At 39.3% G+C, this 25,565-nt stretch overlaps 2 protein-coding genes across 3 annotated transcripts; both read right to left on the reverse strand.

Annotated features, from left to right (window-relative positions):
• Positions 1 to 19: 19 nt before the first annotated feature.
• LOC107219875 (39S ribosomal protein L46, mitochondrial) lies at positions 20 to 20,477 on the reverse strand. Of its 2 annotated transcripts, none has more exons than XM_046734759.1 (4): positions 20,389 to 20,477; positions 1,112 to 1,462; positions 801 to 943; positions 20 to 535 (listed from the first exon to the last, which is right to left on the reverse strand). In XM_046734759.1, exons 1-4 carry the CDS (start codon positions 20,396 to 20,398, stop codon positions 260 to 262), a joined length of 780 nt encoding a protein of 259 aa, XP_046590715.1. In that variant the 5' UTR covers positions 20,399 to 20,477; the 3' UTR covers positions 20 to 259. The 2 variants fall into 2 exon arrangements, with proteins under 2 accessions (XP_046590715.1, XP_015513706.1); XM_015658220.2 differs by lacking the exon at positions 20,389 to 20,477 and adding an exon at positions 1,746 to 1,984.
• Positions 2,106 to 3,912, reverse strand: LOC107219878 (G/T mismatch-specific thymine DNA glycosylase). Its single transcript, XM_015658224.2, has one exon. It carries the CDS (start codon positions 3,787 to 3,789, stop codon positions 2,494 to 2,496), a length of 1,296 nt encoding a protein of 431 aa, XP_015513710.1. The 5' UTR covers positions 3,790 to 3,912; the 3' UTR covers positions 2,106 to 2,493.
• Positions 20,478 to 25,565: the final 5,088 nt, after the last annotated feature.

Genomic DNA, 25,565 nt, shown 5'->3' on the forward strand with positions numbered 1-25,565 from the left:
ATGAAATAACTCGGCAAAATTATAGGTAACATTAGGCTGAAACTATTGTTTTATTAGAACTAGTCATTCAAATTTAGAATCATCGGATTCAATATTACAATTTTATTTAGAAGAGTCTGAATCTTGATTATTGCAAGTTAATTGTGTTAACTTTTTTAGTTTCAAAATTCCTATTGCAGAAGATATTTTAGACATCGGTTGCACAAATTTCAGTGTTTTAGTTATATTACTCTTTTAAAAAGCTTATAGGTCAGTGTTCTCAGTCTTCATCTATCAGAAATTGAGTTACACTTTTTTTTAAAGGAACTGGCAGTGTGTTCTCCAGTTCCTCACGATCTAACCACTGATATTTTGCTTGGGACGCTAAACTACCTTTTAAATATTTTGCTTGATAATAAAATATTTTTGCCCCTATCACACCTGTTTCTCTTAATGTTTGAGGGTATTTATACTTGTAAAAACCACACGGTGCATTTCCATAAAACTTGACGTTCAGTGTTTCACCACAGGTTTCTTTCAGCACTCTTTCTGCTGTCTGAAAAAATAATAACTTTGCTCGTGAGTATTAACAAAACCCAGTTTTCATCCAATAATAACGTCAACGATTGATGATAGTATCAGATTTTTAACAATGTACACTAAATCACATATTGACATACAAAATATGTCAGGTTTCATAATCGGTTTACATATCAGAAAAGTAGAATTTAGTAAGTTTCTGGAATTTATAAGCCACAATACAAAGTTATGGAGCATTTCTGTGTTCTGTTATTTAAACAATATTATTCGAGAATTCTTACTTGTCGCAATGTCTCCCCATCTTTTCTAACACCTTGTGGAGGAATCCAGAAAATCTTCTCACCCACTTGCTGTTCTACTAGCAATACCAAATTTTTATCCAACTTGCGATCCAACGATGTTAAGTCATTCTTCTTGTCTGCCTCTGTAAATTTGATACAGTACCTGTTCTAAAACTGGTGGTAATATCAAAACTCGTAAAATAAAACATGTTGAATAAAAATGTTTTATACACTTTGTCTTGAACAGTTTGTTGCAAAGAGAATATTGTATTACAAAAAAAAAGTAGAAAATAATAGTGAATTGACATTACCAGTAGTCCTAGATGCAAATTGGAATTTGTTTAGTTCGTCTAAAGAAGCATCTTCAAAATCTTGTGCGGTTTGTTTTATTGCATCCATGTCGATTTCACCGGTGCCTGCCTTGATTTGTTCCTGTATTTCTTTATCTTTTTCATGCCTTAGTTCGTGGTCGGATTTCATACTATTCTCAAATTCCAGTTGATCAAGGTAGTGTTGGAACTTTGTTTCTATATCCTTCAAAGGTTTGGAAATCACTGGGTGTCTTTCAACACACACAGCGCTAACTAGGTCCCATTTTTCTTTTGTTTCTGATATTGTCTTGCTGGTCGTAGACGTACTGCGAGCTTCGAGGCGCATAAAAGCTACGTCGTGGAAAAAGTTTGAAGTGAAAGCATGATCAGGTATTTGTGTATATCAAATATTTCTCACAATGATACGAGTATTATGGCTCTTTCAAGTATCAATTTAAAAAATGTTTTGCATATATTGAAAATTGATTTAAATGATGTGTCAAACATCCATTAATCTCTGATTAGTCAATGAAATTGTTACTGAACACACGAGTTGCGAGACATAACCTTAAAAATTTCTGGTTAATAACAGAACGCACGAAGTTGAATGGAAAGTTTATTACAAGCCACTTACTGCTTAGGGAATTGATAGTTGATTTGGCGCACAAATGTAACGAGCGTTTAAACATTTTATTGCATGAATGTGATAGCTAGCCTACTTTATTCGATAAAATTGCAGCTGATCGAAATAAACGCGTACAGCAGACGACAAATCGGAACTCCAATATATCACCCGCCAAAAAACCTCGATATTTAAATATGTCAAAGTGTATAAAGCTACACGTTCGGTCAGCAAAATCGTAATACCACCAATGAGCTTTGATTGGCGAATATCTTTTCGATTTAATTAATTGCCATCAACATAAAAATAACACCGTCTGGTAAATGTGAAATCTACATACTATTCAAGCTCTAGAATTAAAACATGGTTTCATGGTTTTCTGTAACCTTTTATTGCTAAAAGCAAAATCTTGTTCAGTGTTGGTTACTCTTTGTCATGTGACATTCTACGTCTTAAAACTTTATCGTGGGGAAGGGAATGGTGACAAAAGCAGTGTCAATTCACACTTATATACTTGACAAATAATAATGTTTATATTAATTTTATATAAATGTTACAAAAATAAATGTGAAGCATCATGTTAAAACCGCTCACTATATCGTGATAAAAATTTCGTAACAATACCATGCATACTAGCCAGATGGGAAAGATAATACTGATGTTATCCAAGTGTCTCGTGTATTCATTTTTTTTTTTTTATACATGAGTGTGTAAAACAAAACTTATGAAGATAATAGCAGTGAAAGAACAAATTCTAACTTTAAGTTCCTGAATGATGGCTATCATTTACCCAACTTTTTTCACCACTTAGCAAAGTATTAGATCGATTCTTCTTCAACATAGAGTATCTCAGTTTCTTAACACGTGTCTTTTGTTCTATAGAATGAAAAATTTCTGATCTTTCTTCCATAACTTCAACAGTAGAATTTTCATGCTGACTATTCTCCCTTTGAGAAAGACGCTGTTTTATTAAATCTACAAAGTCCACTTCTTGTTTCTCTTCCATTATGTTTGCTGGCGTAGATAAACTGACAAAATTACTTTCATTCTCGTCACCGTCATCCCTGTGCAATTCCTCTCCTTGAAATGAAATATCTCTTCTATCTAAATCTGTCGGCTTGTCGTGGATATTCGAAGTTTTTGTACTTTTTTTGTCATCATCGACACAGAGATTCTCACATTCCGTCGTCTCATTACTGTCTCTTCCAACCCTCATCTTTTTCACAGTAGAGTTAGTACTATTCATATCCGACACACTTGCTTCCGAAGTATTCAAGAGCGTTTCTTTGTTGGCCACTCTTCCTCCATGCATAAAAGCAGAGACCTCTTTTCTCCGCCACATCTTGGACGTTGTCGGATCAAATATCTTACATTTACCTTCAAAGGAGAATTCCCTAATATCAATATCGGATATTTTACCATTGACGTGAAGCAGGTACTTTCTTAATGCTGAATAAAAGTGTAGCTTGTCGACCATCCTTGGAAAATGGGCACAACGAGCGCTGCTCGAAGGAACAACCCATATTGCAGTATTGCCTATTCCGACGGGCTGTAAGCCGAAGCTGAAGTCGGACTTGCCGGTTTTGTTAGAAAATACCTCGTAGATACCTTTACCATTGAAAATAGCAATTTTTGGCTTAAATAGAATGAGCTTCTCCTCGACTTTCTTCGCACCCACTTTGATCTCGGATTTCTTCAGATCTGAAGATGATCTTGATGGCCTCTCTACGATGTTTGTCAAGCCTATTCCATATTCTAGCAGCTTTGAGTCTTCTTCATGACTAAGGAGTTGTGGCGTTAGGCCAGATGCGTGTAATAATTTGTAGAAATGATTTCCTGGACCAGCGTAATAACGTCCGCGATATGCAGCTGTCAAGCTTGGATTAATCCCAACGAATACCATATCTAAATTCTCCTTAAGAATATCCGGAAGCTTGCATGATTGTAAATCCTCCTCTGACAGTCCATCAAATCTATCCAATTTCTTTTTCGGCTTCTGAGGCACAGCAGACGGTGGTTTTTTCCTCAGATTATTCAAACGCAAGGAAGAAGACATGCTCAATTTCAACGAAGTTGATTTTATATGTTAAATTCATAAAGATTCGTCCACACTACTCAATCCTTAAGTATTCGACCATTATTTGGGAATGTGCGTTAAATTGTTTGTATACAAATATCAACTCACGTGCCAGTGACAGCCACAACAAGTGTCACAATGTAGTCACACACACTGAGTTTCAGCGGTTTCAGTCCAACCAATAGGATTACTACGAAAGTCTCGTGGGGACATCTACACATGTTACAGTGTCAGTCGGTAAGGCAGAACACCATTTATGCCGCCATACACCGTGCGAAATTAAACTATACTAAGTAAATTTCAACAGCGCGCCTTATTTCAATTCAATTAGAACAAACTGGTGTTATTATTACTAGATTCATCGACTGAATCCAGTGTGAAAATAAGTACGTAGTTCTATTTTATATGTTACTTATTAAATATTAATTTTTGTTCATTATTTTATTATAACTATTATTTACTGAAGATTCATTCATTAAGTAATTTACATATTGTTTATTAAGTAACGTATAAAATAACATTCAGTCAACGATACAATATCGTGACCAAGATCGTTGACTGAATAGACCCACAAGATCGTATGACTGTTATTTAATGCTTTACCGTTTGGAGATTGATTTTTAGAAATTCTTCCTTTAAGTTTATTGGTTAACAATTGTAAGATCTCCTATTTCGAACCGCTGTAAACACCAGTATCAGTGATCCCCTCATTTTGGGAGGGATCACGGTTGACACCCATTTTGGAAATGGAGTGGGGAAGCCGGCGCCCCACTCCAAACTCAAAATCGAGATCCAGTGGTGGAGAAGTTAACCCGATCTCGCTCTCTTAACCCCGGGACGTCAACTCAACCGGTTGAAGGAAAATACTCCAGCGAGGCCCTGGAGGACTGACAACCCGAAACGAGACGATCATCGACTCGGCGGACTCCCGTCATCGCTAGAAACCTCCGGTCCCGGGGAGAGAGCCACCGAGGGACTGACCATACCGACGATTAATACGATAAGTCGAATCCAATCCAAAAATAGCTGAATTTTTAACATATTTTGTGACGTCTCGTCAAAGTTGAGAAAAATCGACCGCCAATTCTTTACAATCTGTTTTGAGATGATACGAATGGATGGGATGTGTGTGTATGTGTGTATGTGTGGTATTTATTGTTAATCCATGAGAAATTTCCAAAAAAGTAAAATTCTACAAATTAGTATAATCGCTTGTTATATGATACGAATGGATGAATGTGTGTGCGTATGTGTGGCAGTTATTGTTAATAACTGAAATGGAAAGAAAGTAAAATTCTACAAATTGGTATTAATTGTTAATAAATAAAAAGAAAGAAAATAAAGTCCTACAAATGGCGCCCAACAAAGAGGCCTGAATTCCATATTTTTTACAGAATGACGGTTAACAACTATTCAGAAAATTGAATCAATAATTTATATTATCGTATATTGAGAATCGGTAAAGGTTATGTGGTTTGAATGATTTATATTTGACGAGTGACGATAAACTTGCGAAATTTGTTGAAATTGTCACAACTGACTAGTAGAATTCTCTAGGAAATATTTTAGTTAATGGGAGATAAAAACGAGCAAACGTACGTTACGAAATCGGGTCGTCCGGTAAAACAGAAATTTGAAAGTTTAAATTTTACAGTAAATAAAAAGATGGTGCTCACTCGAGAGGACGAACGTGAGAAAGAGAGCAATACGTCGCGAGCGAGTCAAATAGAGGCAGAGTGGCAGAGATTAAACCAAGAGAGAATAAGACTGGAACAGCTAAAAGCGAGTCTCGAAGCCCAGGAAAAACGATTACAACCATCGACACGTGTTGTAAATGAAAATGCAGACCTGGAAAATGCACGGAACATCACGGAGGGCCTCACCGCGATTGTGAGTAACGTAAATGGTATTAAATTTGACATATCAATTCCAAAATTTAGCAATGAGGTTGAAACTCATCCCATTAAATTCGTGGAGGAGGTGGAAAAGTTTTTTAAGATTAAGAATGTCCCGGAAGAGAAAAAATTAATAGTAATCGAACACGCTCTCGAAGGGAAGGCGAATTCATGGTTTAAATTAAGAGGAAATATAGAAAATTTTCAACAATTCAAAAATCAGTTCGTAGAGGAATTTTATTCAATACCCATTCGCGTTCGATATAAAAAGAATTGGTCAGAAAAGCGATGTGAGAGCGGCGTAAAATCACTGCAAGCTTATTTTTATGAGCAACTGGCCGAAGCTCGTTATTTTATACCCACACTCTCGGAATTCGAAATCAATTACAACATTATTCAACAATATTCTCCGTGGGTAAAAGAAACTCTTTCAACGTTAAACTTTGCGGATACAGATCTAATCGTACAAACATTGGGCAACCTTGACGTTATTAGACTAGAGCGCGAGAAACAAAATAAAAAATCAGGCAACAGTTATTATCCCAGAAATAACGGAGTCAAAGTAAATAGCATGAGTTCAAATCATCACGCTAACGGGTTACCAGAGAGGACAACAAAGCAAGAAAGGCTTAATCGTCGAGGCCGTAAACAGACAAGTTATCAGAACAATACGGGGAGATTAGGCCAGCAATATCATAGCGGACACAGGTTCGCGATGCCCGACACTCGCTTTCCCCCACCGTTACAAGATGTCAATAATCAACCTTGGGAAACTGCTAATTCAAATAATTCAAATCATTTAAACTGAACATGGGCGCGTTGTATTCCGGTCCGACATCGTGCCAACAACATTATGATTTTATAGAAGAATTAGATGATGGAATTGAGAAAGGAATAGAACATGCGTGTAGAAAGGGAACTCGTATCGCCAAAAGCCCACATGCCCGTACGAAAATATTAGAAATGGATGTGATTGTTATGTTTGATACAGGGAGCCAAATTTCCGCGATTTCCGAACGGTTGTACAATCGGTTAATAAAAAAACATAAAGTTGAAGAATTGCCCGTTTCAAATATTGTAGTGTCCACGGCGATTCGGAAAAAGGCAACAGTCATAAAGCGACAAATTTTCGTTCCAATAAAAATAGAGAATATAGTAATTGGAACGCTGCTTTTGGTAATCCCCTTTTTAACCTCAGACGTTATACTCGGTCATGATTGGATGTCGCGGAACGAAACCGTTATCAATTACAGAACGATAGCAATCGAGGTTCAAGGAATTTGCCTGTCGGAATCAACTGCGATATTTGACAGGGGGGCGCCAGAGGCCTTAGTGTGTTCGCGAGAAAAGGAAAGAACGCATATTTATATAATTAGCGTCGAAGAATCGAGTTATAATGAAAATTCTTTAACGAATAAAAGTGCCCAAGTAAATAATCCAGAAAAAAGGTACGAACGCAGCGTCGTTCCCGTGAACATCCCCGATGCTTCTGTCACCCCCCTCTCATGCGCGTGTAAACTTTTATCGCTAGGGGATAGTGATAGGCGGAATCTCGCGAATCTTTTACAGAGATATAGCTTATTATTTTCGGACAAACCGGGTTGTGCTCGTGGGTATGAGCATGAAATTCGATTGAACTGCGAGGACCCGAAAATTCGCTTCACGTATCCAATTCCTCATCAATTACGTCCTGCGGTAGCTCAAGAAATCGAACAAATGTTGAAAAATAATGTGATTGAAAGGACCGTTAGTAAATTTTGTAATCCGCTTAGAATAGTAAGAAAAGAAAATGGCTCCGTAAGATTGTGTCTAGACGCGAGACATTTGAACCAAGTCATTGACGATGATCAAGAGTCTCCACCTCTTGTGTCGGATTTACTCCAAAAGTTTCATGGAGCCAAATATTTCTCGAAAATTGATTTGACACACGGGTATTGGCAAGTACCCTTGCGCAAAGAATCTCACCCGTACACTGCATTTTTATTTGAGTCAAATTTGTACCAATTTCGTCGTATTCCTTTCGGCTTGAAGACCGCGGGTAGCGGCTTTATTAGGTCATTAAGTTTCGCCATAGGGAAGGATTTGGACAAATTTATCTCGTGCTATATAGATGACATATTAATCGGAACAAAAAATACGGAGGAACATATTTATGTATTGGAAGAAATTTTTCGACGTCTCTTGCAATTTAATTTTACCTTAAAAATATCAAAATGTTTGTTCTTTCAAGAGTCGATTCCCTTCTTAGGGTTTATGCTATCTGAGCGTGGAGTTGTGCCTGACCCATCGCGCTTGTCAGTTATTATTCAGTTTTCGGAGCCGAACGATAAGCGTCAATTGCAACAATTCTTAGGCGTATGCAACTATTATCGACAGTTTAATCCTCGCCATAGCGAATCCTTGGCCCCGTTGAGGGAACTGTTGAGAAAGGATGCAGTTTGGGAATGGACTCCCGTACACGCGAGAGCATTCGCGAATTTGAAACAAGATTTCGTAAAATGTATTTCTTTGAAACATATCATTCCTAATGCGCCTTATCGAGTGCAGACCGATGCGAGCGATCGAGGAATAAGCGGTATTCTTTATCAAATGACGGAGACGGGAGACCATAACGTTGTGGGTGTGGTTTCACGTTGCTTAACCAAATGCGAGGTGAACTACACTACAACAGAGAAGGAACTCCTGGCCATCGTCTATTCGGTGAAAAAATTCCGTGTTTATCTCGTAGGAACGCATTTTGAAATAATCACCGATCATAAATGTTTAACTTTTTTGAATTCAATTTCTTTCGGTAATTCTCGCATAGCTCGGTGGTGTCTCTTTCTTCAGCAGTTCTCCTTTTCTGTTTCTCATTGTCGCGGCGCGGATAATTTAGTTGCCGATTTTTTTAGCCGAAACCCGGATAATCGTTTTCACGAGGATGATGAACGGCGGTTAATGGTTGCAACGCTGTCTCAAAATCTATTGCCAGAGAAGAGCAAAGAGCTCCCATCGTTAATTACAGTCGCCATGCTTGATTACGATGCGAGCCTCCTTCGTATCTTTAAGAAAATGGGCGAATGGCAGGTCCAGGACCAAGCCCTTGCAAAGATTATTGAGAATTGTTCTTCAACCAATCCTCCGAATGATTTTTTCATGCATAATCAGGTTCTTTTTCATCGTGAAAAGGCTTCGTTGTCATGGAAAGTCGTGATTCCCAAAGAGGTGCAACGTCTCCTTATCGAAGACATTCATGTTAAATTAGGACATCCTGGAGTTTTTAAGACGGTATCATATCTAAAGCAATTTTACTACTGGAAAAAGATGGGCGTTCAGGTAAAGAAATTTGTTCTTGAATGCGATATTTGTCAGCGTGTAAAATACCTAACTTTTTCCATGGAAGGAGCGCATAAACCCGTAATCTCGAAGGGCGTGCTCGATTTGATTAGCGTGGATCTTTATGGCCCCCTTCCCATTGGACGAGGGGGTTTACAATATGTTTTTGTGGCTCTTGACGTTTTCTCCAAATATGTCCGACTTTACCCCATCCGAAAGGCAACTGCGAGAGCCTGTGTTAACAAGATTCTCAAGGACTTCGTCCCAAGTCTCGGTACTCCAAAACGCATTTTAGCAGATCATGGGACACAATTTACGTCGGAAATTTGGCGGAGAGAACTTGAACAAGCAGGAATTCAAACTTTATACAGTTCGATACGTCATCCCCAGTCTAACCCCACTGAGAGAGTGATGAGGGAGTTAGGCAGGCTATTTCGCACTTGGTGCTCGGACCGGCACACAAAGTGGGTTCAAGTTATCCCGAAAATGGAGGAAATTCTTAATATAACGGTGCATCAAAGTACGGGAGTTTCTCCTCACGAATTGCATTTTGGTAAATCGATTCAGGATAAGATTTTGAAAGTCCTGAATTTTCCGGAACCTCAAGGGCGCTCTCACGATTACCTAATTACGCTCGCCCGTGAGAATATGACGCGGTCGTTTAAGAATAGGCTTAAACAACAGGGCCAAGTTTCGGTCATAAAACTTGACATCGGAGATCTTGTTTTGCTCCGAGTTCGACATCTGTCTAACGCATTGGATAGAGTAACGAAAAAATTTTTCCACCTCTACGAGGGTCCCTATAAAATAGTGCGTAAAATTGGCGACAACGCCTTCATTTTGGCTGATCCAAACAGGAATTATGACGAAGTAGGGACTTATAATCGATGGAATTTACGAAAGTACCATGAACGTTCCTCATAGTTTCCGGTGACGGAAATCAAACTCGCGAATATATGTGCTTGTTATGAAATGTATTAATCTTTATGTATTTTCTTTTGTTACATGTCTTATTCTGCCTTGGTAAATTGTTTATCGAGAAGGGCCTTGGTGTCCATTGTTGAAAATATTGTATATGCATCTAAGTAAGACTGATGATTGTCTGATGCGTGTTCTGAAGGGATAGAAAGAAGAATCACCCTTTGAACTTTGCTGATTCTGTGCACGAATATGTTTTTATATGTCAAGAATGTTTTATATGAATCTACATTTGATTCGCCATGTTGTGCTTATTATATTGTTCTCCAATATGTCGGAAAATGTCCTTGCGAATGAATTTGAGTGAATGGTATGATAGTGTGTGTAGGGATGTATGAAAGAACCACGAAAGGCAATGGCCGATTTAAAAAGAATTGTGATGTTTGGAGTTTTAATGCATCGAGTTTTTCCCGATCGTTGGTCTCCCTCACTCTCGTGAAAAGGGGGGAAATTGTAAGATCTCCTATTTCGAACCGCTGTAAACACCAGTATCAGTGATCCCCTCATTTTGGGAGGGATCACGGTTGACACCCATTTTGGAAATGGAGTGGGGAAGCCGGCGCCCCACTCCAAACTCAAAATCGAGATCCAGTGGTGGAGAAGTTAACCCGATCTCGCTCTCTTAACCCCGGGACGTCAACTCAACCGGTTGAAGGAAAATACTCCAGCGAGGCCCTGGAGGACTGACAACCCGAAACGAGACGATCATCGACTCGGCGGACTCCCGTCATCGCTAGAAACCTCCGGTCCCGGGGAGAGAGCCACCGAGGGACTGACCATACCGACGATTAATACGATAAGTCGAATCCAATCCAAAAATAGCTGAATTTTTAACATATTTTGTGACGTCTCGTCAAAGTTGAGAAAAATCGACCGCCAATTCTTTACAATCTGTTTTGAGATGATACGAATGGATGGGATGTGTGTGTATGTGTGTATGTGTGGTATTTATTGTTAATCCATGAGAAATTTCCAAAAAAGTAAAATTCTACAAATTAGTATAATCGCTTGTTATATGATACGAATGGATGAATGTGTGTGCGTATGTGTGGCAGTTATTGTTAATAACTGAAATGGAAAGAAAGTAAAATTCTACAAATTGGTATTAATTGTTAATAAATAAAAAGAAAGAAAATAAAGTCCTACACAATCTAGTTGTTATAAATTTAATTCCCTAATACAGTTAGCGCGTTCTATTGTAAACGGGGCTCAGACCTGACCGCAATTCAGAAAACCTGCAAAAACCCACGAAGCGTGTGGAGTAAACAACAATTCAAATTTATTTGTGTAATTGGCCTTGCGAGGTACAGACGGTAAAATAATTGTAGCAGTAAGTAAGCAAATTTAAACCATTGCATCCGAACGTGCTGGGGAAAAAGGCTATCTGTGTGATGATGTGTAAGCAATGTGTGCAATTTCAAAGATTTCTGAACCGCGAATCAGTTAGAATTCTCATTTCGCATACGGATGTTTCTTATGAGTTTGAAGAAAAGTCTATTGCATTTCCCTAAAAGTCTTCTGTGACATTGAAATTGCCAAACTAACTCGAAAAGGAATGTGATACAGCTGATTGTGAGACCTGCAGTTAGTATGTACCACGACAATTTCAAATCAGACAAAACAAAAGCACGAGGGAGATCTGAGGATGATTTTAATGTCATATATTTCACTTTCCAGGTAAAGTTCCACATGCTGTCCTCGAACCATTTTTTAATCAATCCAGCTTCCAAAATTCTATTGATGTAAGTATTAAATTTCTTCAAGAAACTCGAACCGCGGGGAACGATGTACGCCATTGAAAATGTATCGTGCATAGACGATTGAATGGCGTACGTTAACTCGGTGCCGTTGTTGTTTAGGAAAAGATTAGTTGCTTCGTATTTACCTCGACTTTCGCGGGCAAGAATCGCGTGATCCAAGACTCCGTGATTCAAGTCATAAGCAGTTGACTCGTCCTTGGTATGGTCTATTTTTTGCAGCAATTCTTTCAATATCGGATTATCCGTCTCTCCCAGAGCTCTTACAGCACCCCAAGAACCTTCGACTATGGTTAGGCCAGATTTGTTCAATTCCACTAAGGTTTTGATCTCTGGCCAGTAGGCGACTTGGGAATATGCTTGGAAGAGATGACTCGTGAAAGAATTCACCATGATTATTGCAAAGAATAATCCACACACGACTAATAATCGTTCAGATAAAGGAATTATTGTACGAGAGATGGGATGTCCTGTCATCAGAAACAAGATGTTGATCGTCACCCAGCCAACTTGTCCGCAGAGATCTTCGTTATGTCGAAATTTTAGTATTGAAAGCCAGAGAATAACCGTAATTACAATTAGACATGATGTCGGAATCCAAACTCTATAATCAAAGATATGGTACATACTCAACCATATCGGCACTTTCTTTGCCTTTGGTACTATGAGGCTTATTCGGTCGGTAAAAACTGGAGACGTGAATTCGAATACAGACATATTATAACCGTCATAGGGCATAATGAACCTCATGTTCGCAGCAATGTCAACCTTTCGATTGGCTACTTCCTTCAGGGTTTCTAGGAAACCTTTTTTCTTTACAGTTCCAAAATGTTGTCTAGGATTTGACTCGTGTATTTTCATTGTAGAATTCGTGTACCGCCCTATGGTGTCCAACACCATTTGATCAACACCCTCAAATCGTGTTGAGTTGGGTATTGCGGTAGCCGTTGGTGGACTATGAAACATTGCCACTTTTATCGTATATCCTTCTAGGCCACGGCTTTTCGAATAAAACTGATGCAATATTTGCTGAGTGTCTGAATTATGGTAAACTTTAATCCCCCCCGTCAGAGTATTGCATACCGTGACGTTTTCCAGTTCCGTATCAATTATAATAATTTTTTCAGTCCCGTAAACACGCCACATTATTTTACAGATTTGATGGATTTCTGTCAAACTGTCGAGATGTGTAATTATTACGAAATGTGCTCTAGAATTCCAAGGCATGGGGTGAACTTGATCCAGGTGGTAAAAAACAAAGTTTAATCTCGCACTGGTACCATTGACTATTAAAATATATGACGTATTACAGTTACCCCAGTTGACTTCCAATCCAGGAATGAACGGCATTTGTTTTGGGCTTTGACCATTCTGAATCACACTAACGGGAAGGCCTAACTCTGTCTGTAATGCTCGGATGAAGGGATCGTACCAATTTAAGGGTTCCGCGATGAAAGGATCAATCGTCACGGTGACGAATCCTTCGTACTGGAGAATACTTGACAGCAGATCCCACACAGATGTGCGTTTCTCTAAGCTTTGTGGTTTCATTTTCACATTTCCAATTGATTTCAGCTGATATTGACGGCAGTAACCCGAGTTCCATTGGGCAACGATTGCCAGAGAAAGTACCATCCCTCGAATTAAATTCATGCCACTGGTAGATATTGTCCAATATATTTCTCTGATCCGTTCTGGTCAGTTCTTGCCTGTCGATAGATATATAGTGGCTGACCTTCGAAAAATACGAAAAGAATGATCCAATAGAAATTGAATCCTCGTCAAATAGGGGAAATAGAAGCAAGTCGACGAAATACTTTTGCTGATAAATGTTTTTTTGCACTGGACTATTGCCAAGTTGAAGCGAGGCCTTTTCGTTTTCGAGATATTTGAATCACCACAGATACGGTAGCAAAATACAACAATTTTCATAGTGCGATTATAAGAGTATTCAATGATAAATTATTACTTCGAACTGAGATATGTCAAAAACAAAAACGAATCTTCTACAATTTGACACGATAATACTAAAATTTCAGTTTAACGAGTCTGATATACGTACACGGTAGGCATGGAAAATTTACCTATTGAGATTCGGAAATCGTCTTCAACTTTTCAAAATGCGATAATGATCTCCTGCTCTTCTTCAACTCATGTTAGCCATGGATAAAACTGTTATTTTAGCTGCCGGATTCGTGGTTCTAAACTCCTGCAGGTTCACAGGTTTCTCGATATAACCTAAGCTTTTAAAAGAGATTTCGAGTTTGAAAGTAAAACATATCGGTATATTTTCAACTGCTTCACTTTCTTTTTACAAAATTTGCAGAATCGCAAAACTGTGCTTTCTCGAAATCTAAAGAATGGTTGCTGCAGAACGAGTTTTTCAAAATCTGTGTATAATAAAAATAATAGGCCCCCTCTGAACCATGAAACTATACAAGTGCACAAAATGTTTCTCTGCAATGTTCAGTTCCTCATACCTACCGATATACTATAATTAATTTTTTCAAAATACAATACCAATCAGGATTTAAAGCCTTGTATGCAAGACATACTGTGGTTGCAGCTATTCTTCTGTACGGAGTTATACGATAACAAATAAGAGGATCTGTATTCTCCTCTGTATTTCCTTATGTAAAAACTTTTGAATATAATGAAATGAAATATAATAAAATGAAACTTTTGCTACATAAAATTATAAATGTACGTTCTTTTTCACTTGGCACGCGTAAAAACAATATTCTGATTCATTATGTGCCCGAGGTAAAATCATGAAAGTTCGAAAAGGCAGTTCTTCCGATTTATTACCACATGCCCGCAAATTTTACGCCACCGAAGGATCATTATTATGGTTTTTGTAAGAAAGTGCATAAGTACAAAAAAATTTGGGGGGAAATCTCGTGAAAATGCAGTTTTGAGACGTTATCTTAGCAAAAACGTAAATTTACTATTAGTTTGCTGATTAAAAAGCCAGGGTTGTTCTCCACACTCGACGTAAAAAACATCAATCGACTTTTAAATTTGTTTTTAATCTATCAATACCACGCAACTTGGAAAAGTTTTCGAATATTTTGGAAAAGTTTTAAACATTTTAGCAGTCTTCAGTCGTTCAGTTTCAGTCGTTAACAGGCTGCTGAATTTTGCATTATTCAAAAAATCGGTCGGCAGAAAAATCCGATAGCTATAAGCGACCGATCTGCTTTATCTCGAATATCCTTTGCGCTCATTGTACGTACAAGTAAATCGAATCTCTTCTTATTAATATAATTTGATGCCTAACATCCCAAAGTGTCGAAAAACACACGTATAATATTCACAATTTTTCTTTGAAGTTGGTCGAAAAATGTTAAAAGCTTTATTTCGTCAACGTACTCGGTTTTCCCCCATATCTTATAAGAATCATGAGCAGAACTTTTGAAGAAAAATAAGGAAATATTAACGTTTAATCGGCGCACACCTCAATAAATGATTTAAGATCCGTAGTTGAAGAAATCAATTTTCATCAATTGAAAACTCGCCGACAAGCTCAGTTTCACGGAGCAAGACGAGAAAAAGTAGACCAAACAACGTTCGAGTCTTATTCCGCAGTCTCTCGTCGAAGAGAAACGAATTGTGCGTCCAGAACACGAAATGCGGGTCGACTGGAAAAGTGCAAGCACTATAACAGACCAGGCTTTCAAGCTAGAATATAATTAACCTGCAGCTGCATATTAGATGCCCCATTAACTTTTCGTTGCTGGGTAAACTCTGCCGTGCCACAGTTCGACACCGACTAATAAGCACCTACGAAAGATTGCACCGATATTCTGACACCCCCAACGATAATTGGGGGATGCATCGTACACCAGGCCAGAAAATGCACGCGACTATGAAACGTCAGCCCCTGCAATTATTTGCCACATTCTGTATTGTTTTTTTCATCAAAAAGAATACTATAAACCCGGAAATATCGTCAGAGCTTTGACAATAAGAAGCTCACTAAACACGTAAACTAGGTACAGGCATGCGATCGTAATTGACGTGGTTGTAGATGAGTAAGTCTTTCAATCTTGTTCGAAAACCAGGCATCGATTTCATAATTTGGGGTATTGTTCACGCGTTAGAAGAGAAAAATTTAGAAATTCAATGCAACGATGGCAATTGGTATCAACTATTCCAACGATCGCTCATATAATAGATACAATTCTCCGGTTGATTGCGAATATACTATACACCGCGTGATAGAGACAAACAGTGTTGTAATACTCCGTGATTGGGATTAGGATTATATTCACATATTTATAGAGTTATGTATCCAATATCTGCCACGGTGTCCGTATTACATGTATGTACGTACGTATCGTAATCCATCCTAACAACCCCATTCCATCTCGCAGCGAGGAGCGGGGCAATTCTGTAGCCCTTCTGGTCCAGTGGACACAAACCAATACCCTGCATGCCCGCTACGTCCGGGTGGATAGCCAACTCTCCCAGATGTCCAAGCGTAGCGTTGGACAGCCCAGCCAGACAGGTAAAGCCGCATCTCTTGCACTCGGTACTCCGGCTTGACGGACACTTCATTTGTAACTCGGATTAAATTCCGAATCTGTTAATTTATCGTTTTGTTTTTACCACCTGCCAGAATGCGGCCCTGAATAGCAGGCTCGTGTGACGTTGATTGCCACCAAAAACGGAAGGATAAAAATAGTTTCCTTCGCTACCAATAGTTTCGCTCGTACAGCCGATCGAGCGCATTGGACATTTTCTCCCGAGGTATATAATGACAGAATCGATCTTTGGTTGAGCTGAACAGAAGCCTCAATCTCTACGTCAAATTTGACACTTCCACTCCGTGATATATGCTATCCAATCTCACTATGTAGCTTATACAGTGACCTATCGAAGCGAGGACTTCTTCCGTACTGTGCCTTTTCTTACATGTATCGACCTTACCCATTTGTTCATAATTCTCGCGTTCCACCTCGAAGTGAATTATTTTCGTTATGAGATAAGAGAATATGATAACTATATTGTCTTTATATGAAATTTTCCACTTCTTCTAAAGGCTACTTTTCAACCTACCCTTGCATTTATCGAGAACAATTCGTTAAGCATTCTCCGTGAATGTAGGCTTTTGAAACACTGCATTCTACGAAATTATATTATCAGAAATGACACAAGGGTTTATTATATCACCGTAGACTTCGCTGTGTCTTAATTCTGCTGAGGACTCAATATTGATAATATGTGGACAATTCCGAGTGAGTCTATCACCGTAATGAATAATTCGAAGGCGTACTTGCATAGCATTGCATGTGTCGAGAAGAGAAGTTACACTTCTTAACGAAACCTGCTGTTCGGAAACGTTTTTCAATCCTAATTTGTAAATACTTCTGAAATGAATAACCATAAAAACGAATATGAAAACGATCAGGAAAAATATTGGCTCATGATTAACACGGCTCAACACTCCTTGAAGTAAATTTTTTTGAATCCCGCTGGCTTGAGTTTCATACACATAGGTATACAAAATGTAGTGTTAATCGATTTCGCAAAATCTTCTGTACTTTGTTTCAACTATCAATCATCATGAGAACATGTGTCGACGGTGTGAATTATACTCCTTAACGTACGTCGAATTGATTCAAATTTTTATAATACATGCTGATAAAACACCATTGACGTGTAAGTTCCAAAGACTGCAATTATTTGTACATTCAGCGTGGTTGACGTTATTACCGATAGCTCGAATTTCTTTTCAACCACGTACAACGGTAAAACATCACACGATATATTGAGTAAATCACATGTCGCCTTCCCGACACTAAGAGTGACTAGGGCACACCGTTAATCCTTTATCAACGAGCCTCTACCGTGATCCGTATTGATTATTGCAACAGCAAAGAGGTCAGCGTTTATATACACGTGTGAATGTCTCATCAATGATTTGCTGGGTGCAATGAAAGTGAAGGGGGTTGAGCGTATGAAAGTTTCAAAATTCCCCATGAAATCATCCGCTTTTCGAAGGTAAACACGGGAATCAGATACTTGCGTAGTCGGGGATGGATTCCGCAAATGCACTTGTGACGATTGTGGGGAATAATGGGGAATTAATTCCTTAACAATCGTTCTGTCACCGCAAAAAAGCAGGGTATAAATGAAAGGGTACTTGGATGCGCTGCACATCGGTGGAAAATAACGTGATACACGTTATCGACGTTGAAATCGTGAAAGTTACTACATTAATAACAAAAGTGTCACTGCACGATTACTTCGACTACTTGTGTTACTGTAACCAGTTTCTACCGCGCTGAAGACCTGCAGTGTGAATGCATTATGCTGAAAGTCGAATGAACAGGGAACACACACCTGACTATATGGCATTTGGAAGAGTAGAATAGAACGCAGTTTCACTGAATTTCATTTCAATAATGAAGCGGGTACCAGATGTAATATCCAACGTAACATTCCACGTTGTTCGCGATATGAAATTTCACAATTCCCACTGCAGAGCCGGGAGCGTGAAGGAAACTGTGACCTCCAGTGGCTCAACCTATTTTTTGTTCCCATTTTTTTTCAAAGCTTTCCACATCGCTCTATATAAAGTACCTTTATTGGCTCCAGATATACAGCTCCTTTATCCTACGAAGCTCTTCTCCGAGGCATGGGCAGTTCTCGAGAGCAGCGGTATAACAGTCATCGGCATGTACAACGTATTTGCGATCGTTCCTTCTCCCATTTTCTTCTGGCGCGAGGCTTTGGCGTTCCAATAAAAATGCTTGAAGCACAATCGAGTTTCCCAGATGCATTACACACCGGCTCCGGTAATAATTATGTCGAGACTACGCTGTGCAAGGCGATTTCTTCTCTTTATGTACACGCGATATATTTCACTTGAAGGCAGTATTCCTCTTCAGCTCGGGGATCATGTGTGGATTTCAACTCGGGGAACTGTTCTACCGATACCGATACACTGGCCGAGCTGTGTGAGATACACTCTTAATTTTGCAAAGACCTGGTCCCGGGTAAATTAAATTAGGGGAAGCTACGATGGGCAAGGGGTACAGGCGAGAAGGCGATCCTTGGCACCATTAGCACTGGGTGGTTCCCTGCCAAGAATCCGAAACTAAATAAAACTCATGGCGAGAACCGTAAGCGTGCCCCGTTAGCAACAAAACATAATCTCGTAAAAGAGGGACCAACTGCGGAACGTGCTCAGGCTTCGGCTTCCGCTCTCTTTATTCCCTTCTGCATTATACCGCTCGATCCAAAGTTATCGTGTGGGTAAAATCGCGGTTACTTCAACCCAAGGCAATCAATTTTTTTACGATGCGTGTATATTACACGTACGTACAATTTACGTGTAGCTGTAGGCTAAGCTAATTCAGTGAACTGCTATACGACGGATCAACCTTCGTCGAAAAAGTTCCGAAACAGCTTGTAAAATTGTTTTTAAATACCTCGTATCTCCGTAAGTGGATCGCTTGAGGAAATAACCGTTTCCTCAAAGCATAGAATATGTTTGCACGCGTAAACATTACAGGGTAGGTAGCAAATTGTTTCAAAGTAATGTTTCAATTTATAAAGTATCTTCCATAACAAATCAAATTATTGCTCTGAAAAGTGTACGGCGTGATGGCGAAACGATTTTGTTTTATCGCATCCAACGTTTCCGCAGAGCTTTATGTTCGGAAGATTATTCTCGCGGTGCAGCTTAATTTCGTTAAACATTTGTTACGGGCATGATACCAGGCGCTTACTTATAGTCCCCTGTTTAATCAGTGATTATCGTCGTATAGTACGTCGTTATCTTGTTCTTAAACCAGCCAATGGAGCGATTAACCGTATCTTAACGAATAGGTCTGCAATCATCCCGTTACGCAGGAATTGGCACGACAGGTACTTGGAATTTTCTACTGAAAAATGGCTACTCCTGCCCCTAGCCAAAGTGCAATCATTGATTCAGCTATTACTTTGAAGCTGGGTAGTAATGGTCAAGCATAGTGAATGACCATTCGGTGTCTCTGGTGAAGGATGTATTAATTTGTGATTCGTAGGCAAGAATTGAGATGATTCGTTTTTCCTCGAAAAGTTGCGACCACTTCAAAACGGGCTCTAAGTTTGGTTGAAATGAGCGCGTGTAAGGTTGTTTGCTCATGAGTGGGTGATATTCGAATTTTGAAGGTAGCGGTATGTAGCCGGTAGAGATTGCACGTAATTCGAAGGAAAACCGGAGAGGAGCAAGTCCTTGGGATCCCAAAAACGGAAGGGGCTATAAATAAGATTAAGCGCCATCTTGAAACTAATGAGTTGAGAAACAATGGGGAATCAAGGACTGGTTCGCTCGGTCGCGGCTCCCTCGTTTTACCTCTTTTTACCTTTCCCAGTCCACTCCCACCTCCCATTTTCTATGCAGTGCCACCCTCGCTTCCTCGTCTTCTGTTCTCGCGTCATTGTATAATCTGACTGAGCCAACAAAGTCCTTGCGACGGACGCAAACCACCCGGCTGTCGGCGTCTACGTCGAGTCGTCGAGTAATCGTTCCTCATGTACATATCCACAGACCAACAATACTTGTTCCTAGTTCGCGCTAGCGCTAATTAGCCATTCATTATGCCACTGTTGGATAACAATGGTCACGTCTGCACACCTACCTGAATACATCGTTGCACATCACGCTGCTTTCACATTTTTCAACACAATGATCGTGCGCGGTTCCGGTTTAAGAGGGTGCCGTGGTCGATTCGACGTTCGCGTATATACCTCCAAATATCGAAGTCTACGTATCTCAGACGCGAGAAAGGGCTCAACAACTCTGTTCTGCACCAACCTTGAACAAAAATATTTCGATCCAGTTTCATTTGACGCAGAAATAAAGAAACGGCATGAATTCTATGAATTTACTGTTGCGATTTCTTACAATCTGAGCCATTTCTTCATTTCTTGTGTGAAGTGTCGCGTAGAGCTGGTTTCACAATGGTTCGTTTTGTACAGAGTCGCAAGAATTTCGTCGACTATTCAGAAAACTCGAATTCAATCTCGTTGGATTTAATCCAAGCGATTCAACCTCTGTACAGTTTGAAACGTTCAGCTTTGATTTCTACTCATACCGACCTCGCACAAGTGCTGTTCCAATTCGTGAGAATCGAATCAACGTAATTACACGCCAACTGGGTGAACAAGGATTAGCGATTAGTGGATTCTCTTTCGACGTGTTTGATGATTCGAACGAGTTACGCGCTGTGTTAGAAAAAAATCGAAAGTTGACTTTTATGTTTCGTTTTTGTACAGTACGTGGTTATGAAAAACTTATGAGTATCATGCATATTCATTATGCAAGATGCATAAACTCCTAAGTATTTACGGAAGCGACCTCTTACCGGAATGTTTACCAATTCAGATAAGAGCAGATCAGCCGATCGTTTCGTTTGATTAAGTTGGAGCTATGACTGGTTGAGGTAAGAGTATGATCAGGTAATTAGCACATACGAGAGTCAAGTATGTGTGCTTCAGTCCTGGGTTTTGGGATTATTGCTAACTGCGGTGGCACTCACCCCTTGATCTCTCAAAGCACTCCAATTATGCAAACATCCTCCGAAAAGACAATGCCTTAAAAATTATCCACTCGACGCTGATGTATTCACGTTTTCTGTTCCAATTCCAACACCCTATGCTTTCGGTGTTTTATTAATTACCTTGCTAGCTCGAAAGTCCTTCATACATCCAGGTATCTCCGGCATTCAGAATATCCTCATGCGGCCAGCTTACGAGTACCATAGAATACGCAATTTCTGGCAGGAACTCGTAATTCATTAAATTCGGATATTCTGAGGCTGCAGGGGACGAAAAACCACGGTTGAACAAAACTGATATCCAACGACAATATTAAAATTACATTGCACAACGATTGCCAGTATAAACTACAGCATAATTGATTATCATCATTCTACGCTAGCGGTGAAATTGATCACATCCATGTATGTAAGTGTGGTGATTCTTAACAATGCAATTCATGTCCAACTGTGAAAACTGATTCCTAAATTGGCGTACGATTGACAAACCAGTAATATTCTGGCATTCATGTTGCTACACCAATAAAAACGGGTTGAATAAATTTTTGGCGTAAAATTTTAATGCCATACTTCAAGAGGTAAAGCTAATTTAACGTGTCACTTAACCTGTTTAATTTACCAGGCATCAGAATTTTCACTCCCTGCAACGTGAGGAGTGGCATGTGTCCTTATTGTAAAGCGTAGCTTCCGACTCTTCAAATTAGTTATAAGCGTCAAAGCTAACTCATTGTAGAGAACCATTCGACGAGCAAATCCAACTGAAGTAAATTCAGACCTGACTGAATACGGCATTAATTAGGAACTGGACAATAAGATACAAACGCAGGTGAGCGTAAACGAGTAGCAGTCATCAACAGAGATACCTGTGTTAATGCATGTTCCTCATTCGTGTCACAGTCAACGGCTTTGTCCAATTTGGATTCTCTGCGTTCGAAATTGCCAAATACGAATTACGGCGAAATACACGACGTCTGTCATCCATCATTGCATCCCACGCTGTATCTATTCTCTCTCTTCATGTACACACTACACTATACGCACACATATACATTATAGAGTCACGCAGCAGCACCTACGCGTCTGCCGTCTAATTAAATCCCCAGTTGGTAAAGCGATAGGCACGGTATGCGTAGCTTTTGACGGAATTATTATCTAAGAATTAGCCCGTCATTTATCACGAGAAGTTTAACCGAAGCACGTCGAGCTGACTCTTGAGGCTTTGATGGAATTACGAATATTGGATTTTCCCTTTCATATCGGACGAGTGCTGTTTGACGGTGTGTCTCCACATAATAAGAAAATTAATTAAAACTCACTTCAGAGTACCCCGTTATTTTTGCATCGTTCATTTCGGATCGGTCATGCGGGAAAATGACATACCCGTCCCACAATTATGCGGTTGAATAATAATTATTCGTCTAGTTATCATGGATCGATCACTGAAATTAATAATATCACGATTCTCTAACGAGAATTATCCAAGCGTTAAATGGCCGGCAAATGCAAAAGTATGAAACTGGAACCCTGTAACGCTGAAAGCCACATTCATGCAGTGCCAACAATATAATTATCAACTGGACTGTGATAACGAGTTAGCAGCTAACTAATGAATACCTACGCAAATTGATCAGTTAACTGTATGCTGTAGTGAGTTTTGAAGTTCGAGTATTTTACTCCGGGCACGAAGGTAATTACATAGGTATATACAGACCAATTGCCGCGTGCGTCAAAACTATGAAAACGAAGCGTAGAACCGAAGGGTGGAAAAAAACGTCTGGTAATTAAAAAATGTCAAACTTTCGTGCATTCAAACTTACCGAAATCGCTGCCCGTGGCTTAAACTTGGGTTACACTGCAACGGCTCGGCTAAGCCGACAGGATTTGTGCAAGGATTTGTATAATTCGAGCAAGCTAGATTCAACTCTAACCGCTAATGTTGATCCTTTTATTTATAGTTGTACTCAAATCTCTGGGAGCTGAAATAAGCTGTTCAAATCTACGTGAACAATGAGTTACAATAGATAGTTATATTTTCTCGGAATGAAAATGTAAAGAAACTTTTCTTTTTGGCATAATTAAACCCAAAAACAGTTTGACATGATTTTCAATTTATATTCTAAAAAAAAGGAAAGAAAAGATACTTTTCTCGCGACCAAACCCGTCTGTGTACGGCGTAAGTGTCAAAAAATCGCTTTACGTGCCACGAAGAGGGGCTGTAACAGTAATTAAACTGTCGTCGCATCGACGCTGAGCTAGGGCAGGTGACTGCAGATGTGCTACCATCAAAGTAAAATTAAAGCTTTCAAAAGTTCACCGTACTTGAAACCAATTTTGAGTTCCGACTGGCCGTTGTCGTTGACCGTAAGTGAAAAATTTTTCGCCGTGACATGATATTGCAGCCTGAATTGAATATCAAAATTCCATAAAACATTCGTCTGTCTTTTCATGCACTTCTCGCCCTTCTAAGAGAAAACTTTAATATTGTAATCATTCTGAAATTGAAAAGTTGAGTTTTCTCTTGATTTCAAGATTTTGGAGCACTATATAATCATTTCGTACCACTTTCAGATGACGTCTCGACGGGTGTCTGATTAATTCTTTGTCCAACAATATCTGGCGAACAAATCAACGGTTCCTGATGATCTTCATCTCAACCAGCGCAATTTTTTTAAGTTAGGATTGATCAGATTTTCAGCAAAATTGCGCGATCCATCGGCAAGTTATTTACAAGGATTGTTCGTTCTCGACTTTTGTTTGCGTGATTGTGGTTGCGCTGTAATTTTACATAATTATGATTTTGTTGATTTTTTTCAACAGCACTTTTATTTGCTATAATTGAAAAACTCAAAATGACAACAAAACCAGTGATGTCCTGAAATGAAAATTGGCAGATGAGCGTGTTACGGGCTCATCGCCATTTCACCCTCCTCTGTTATTCATACCTCGACTTTTATCCCTCCTGTCTAAAAAGTCCCTCCATTTCGCCAGACTATAAAATCCCTCGCACATCCATGCACACCTGATTATCACCTTTCATTCCCAGAACCCTGATCCTGCACTCTGCTTTTTGCACTCTCCCTCATCCTTTGTTCTGTTCATTTGCGACACTTCTGATCTATATTTAATACAACACACTTCGTTTTTACCTCTCGACACCACACGTACGTTTATAATTGCCGGTAGAAAAATGCCTTAGGTTTATGACGGCATGGACGTGAAAGTTGGCCTAGGTCAGCATACGTTTCGCTATCCTTGTCTTTCATACCTATGTACCACATATTTATTACGAGCCTACTTACTACAGCCCTTTACAGGAATTCGCATATGCTAAAATCTATGCTTTCTATTACCTGAACATTTCAATTTCCGTCATAACGGAAATAGCGAAAAAAATTAGGATTGATCCGTCTAGGCCAGTCAGTTTTTCCACCTTGTTTATTATAAGATTATTTACATTGAGTTAAGAGCAGGTTACAAAATGCTTCAAAGTAAACGTTAGGTGAAACGGGCAAAAACCTCTTGACTAATGTTATGCCTTGAAAAACTTCGTAATTATGAGCAGAGTAACAGCTTGACAGAATTAGCAAATAAATAGCCGCAAATTTTTGTCAAAACTCAGCAGTCCAATAAGACGTAACAGAATTAAGTCCCTCGAGACGCAGGTAGGGTGAGTAATTTAGTAGGCAGTATTTCAGGTGCGCGAAAGATGACTCCTGGCCTTTTGATCAACAAAATTTGCACCGCCAGAAATTGGACTTTAAGATCTTAACTAGTTCAACTGGAATGAATTATTCAGAAATTTTTTAGAAAACAAGAGACGAACCTCATCACCATCGTAAGCACCAAGTATTTATGGCACGTACTTTGAAATCATCCTCCAGTCTGCACGATTCCTTTCTCGCCAGAATATTTTCTCACCCCAAATTCAACTCGTTAAATTTGAATTAGCAAATGATAAATTTCATTACGTTCAATCAGCGAGATTGAAACGATGAATAAGACACGGTTGCAGGGCAAGTTACAACTAACCGAAAGATAAACGGAGACATTAGATTTTTCAATGCTGAGAAACAGGTAACCGAACAGTCGTTACATATCGAAACAGCTGGCAGAAATTCAATTCGCAGTGACTCGTTAGTGGTAGCAACAAATTCGCGTTTCTAGTACCGAGGCAATTTCACTGTTCCCGTATATATATACACCATACGTTTATTTACTATCCCTCCGCGCTCATCGATTGCTCTCTGAGCCCGATTCTC

Source organism: Neodiprion lecontei, chromosome 3 (assembly GCF_021901455.1).
Source record: "Neodiprion lecontei isolate iyNeoLeco1 chromosome 3, iyNeoLeco1.1, whole genome shotgun sequence".
NCBI lineage: Eukaryota > Metazoa > Arthropoda > Insecta > Hymenoptera > Diprionidae > Neodiprion > Neodiprion lecontei.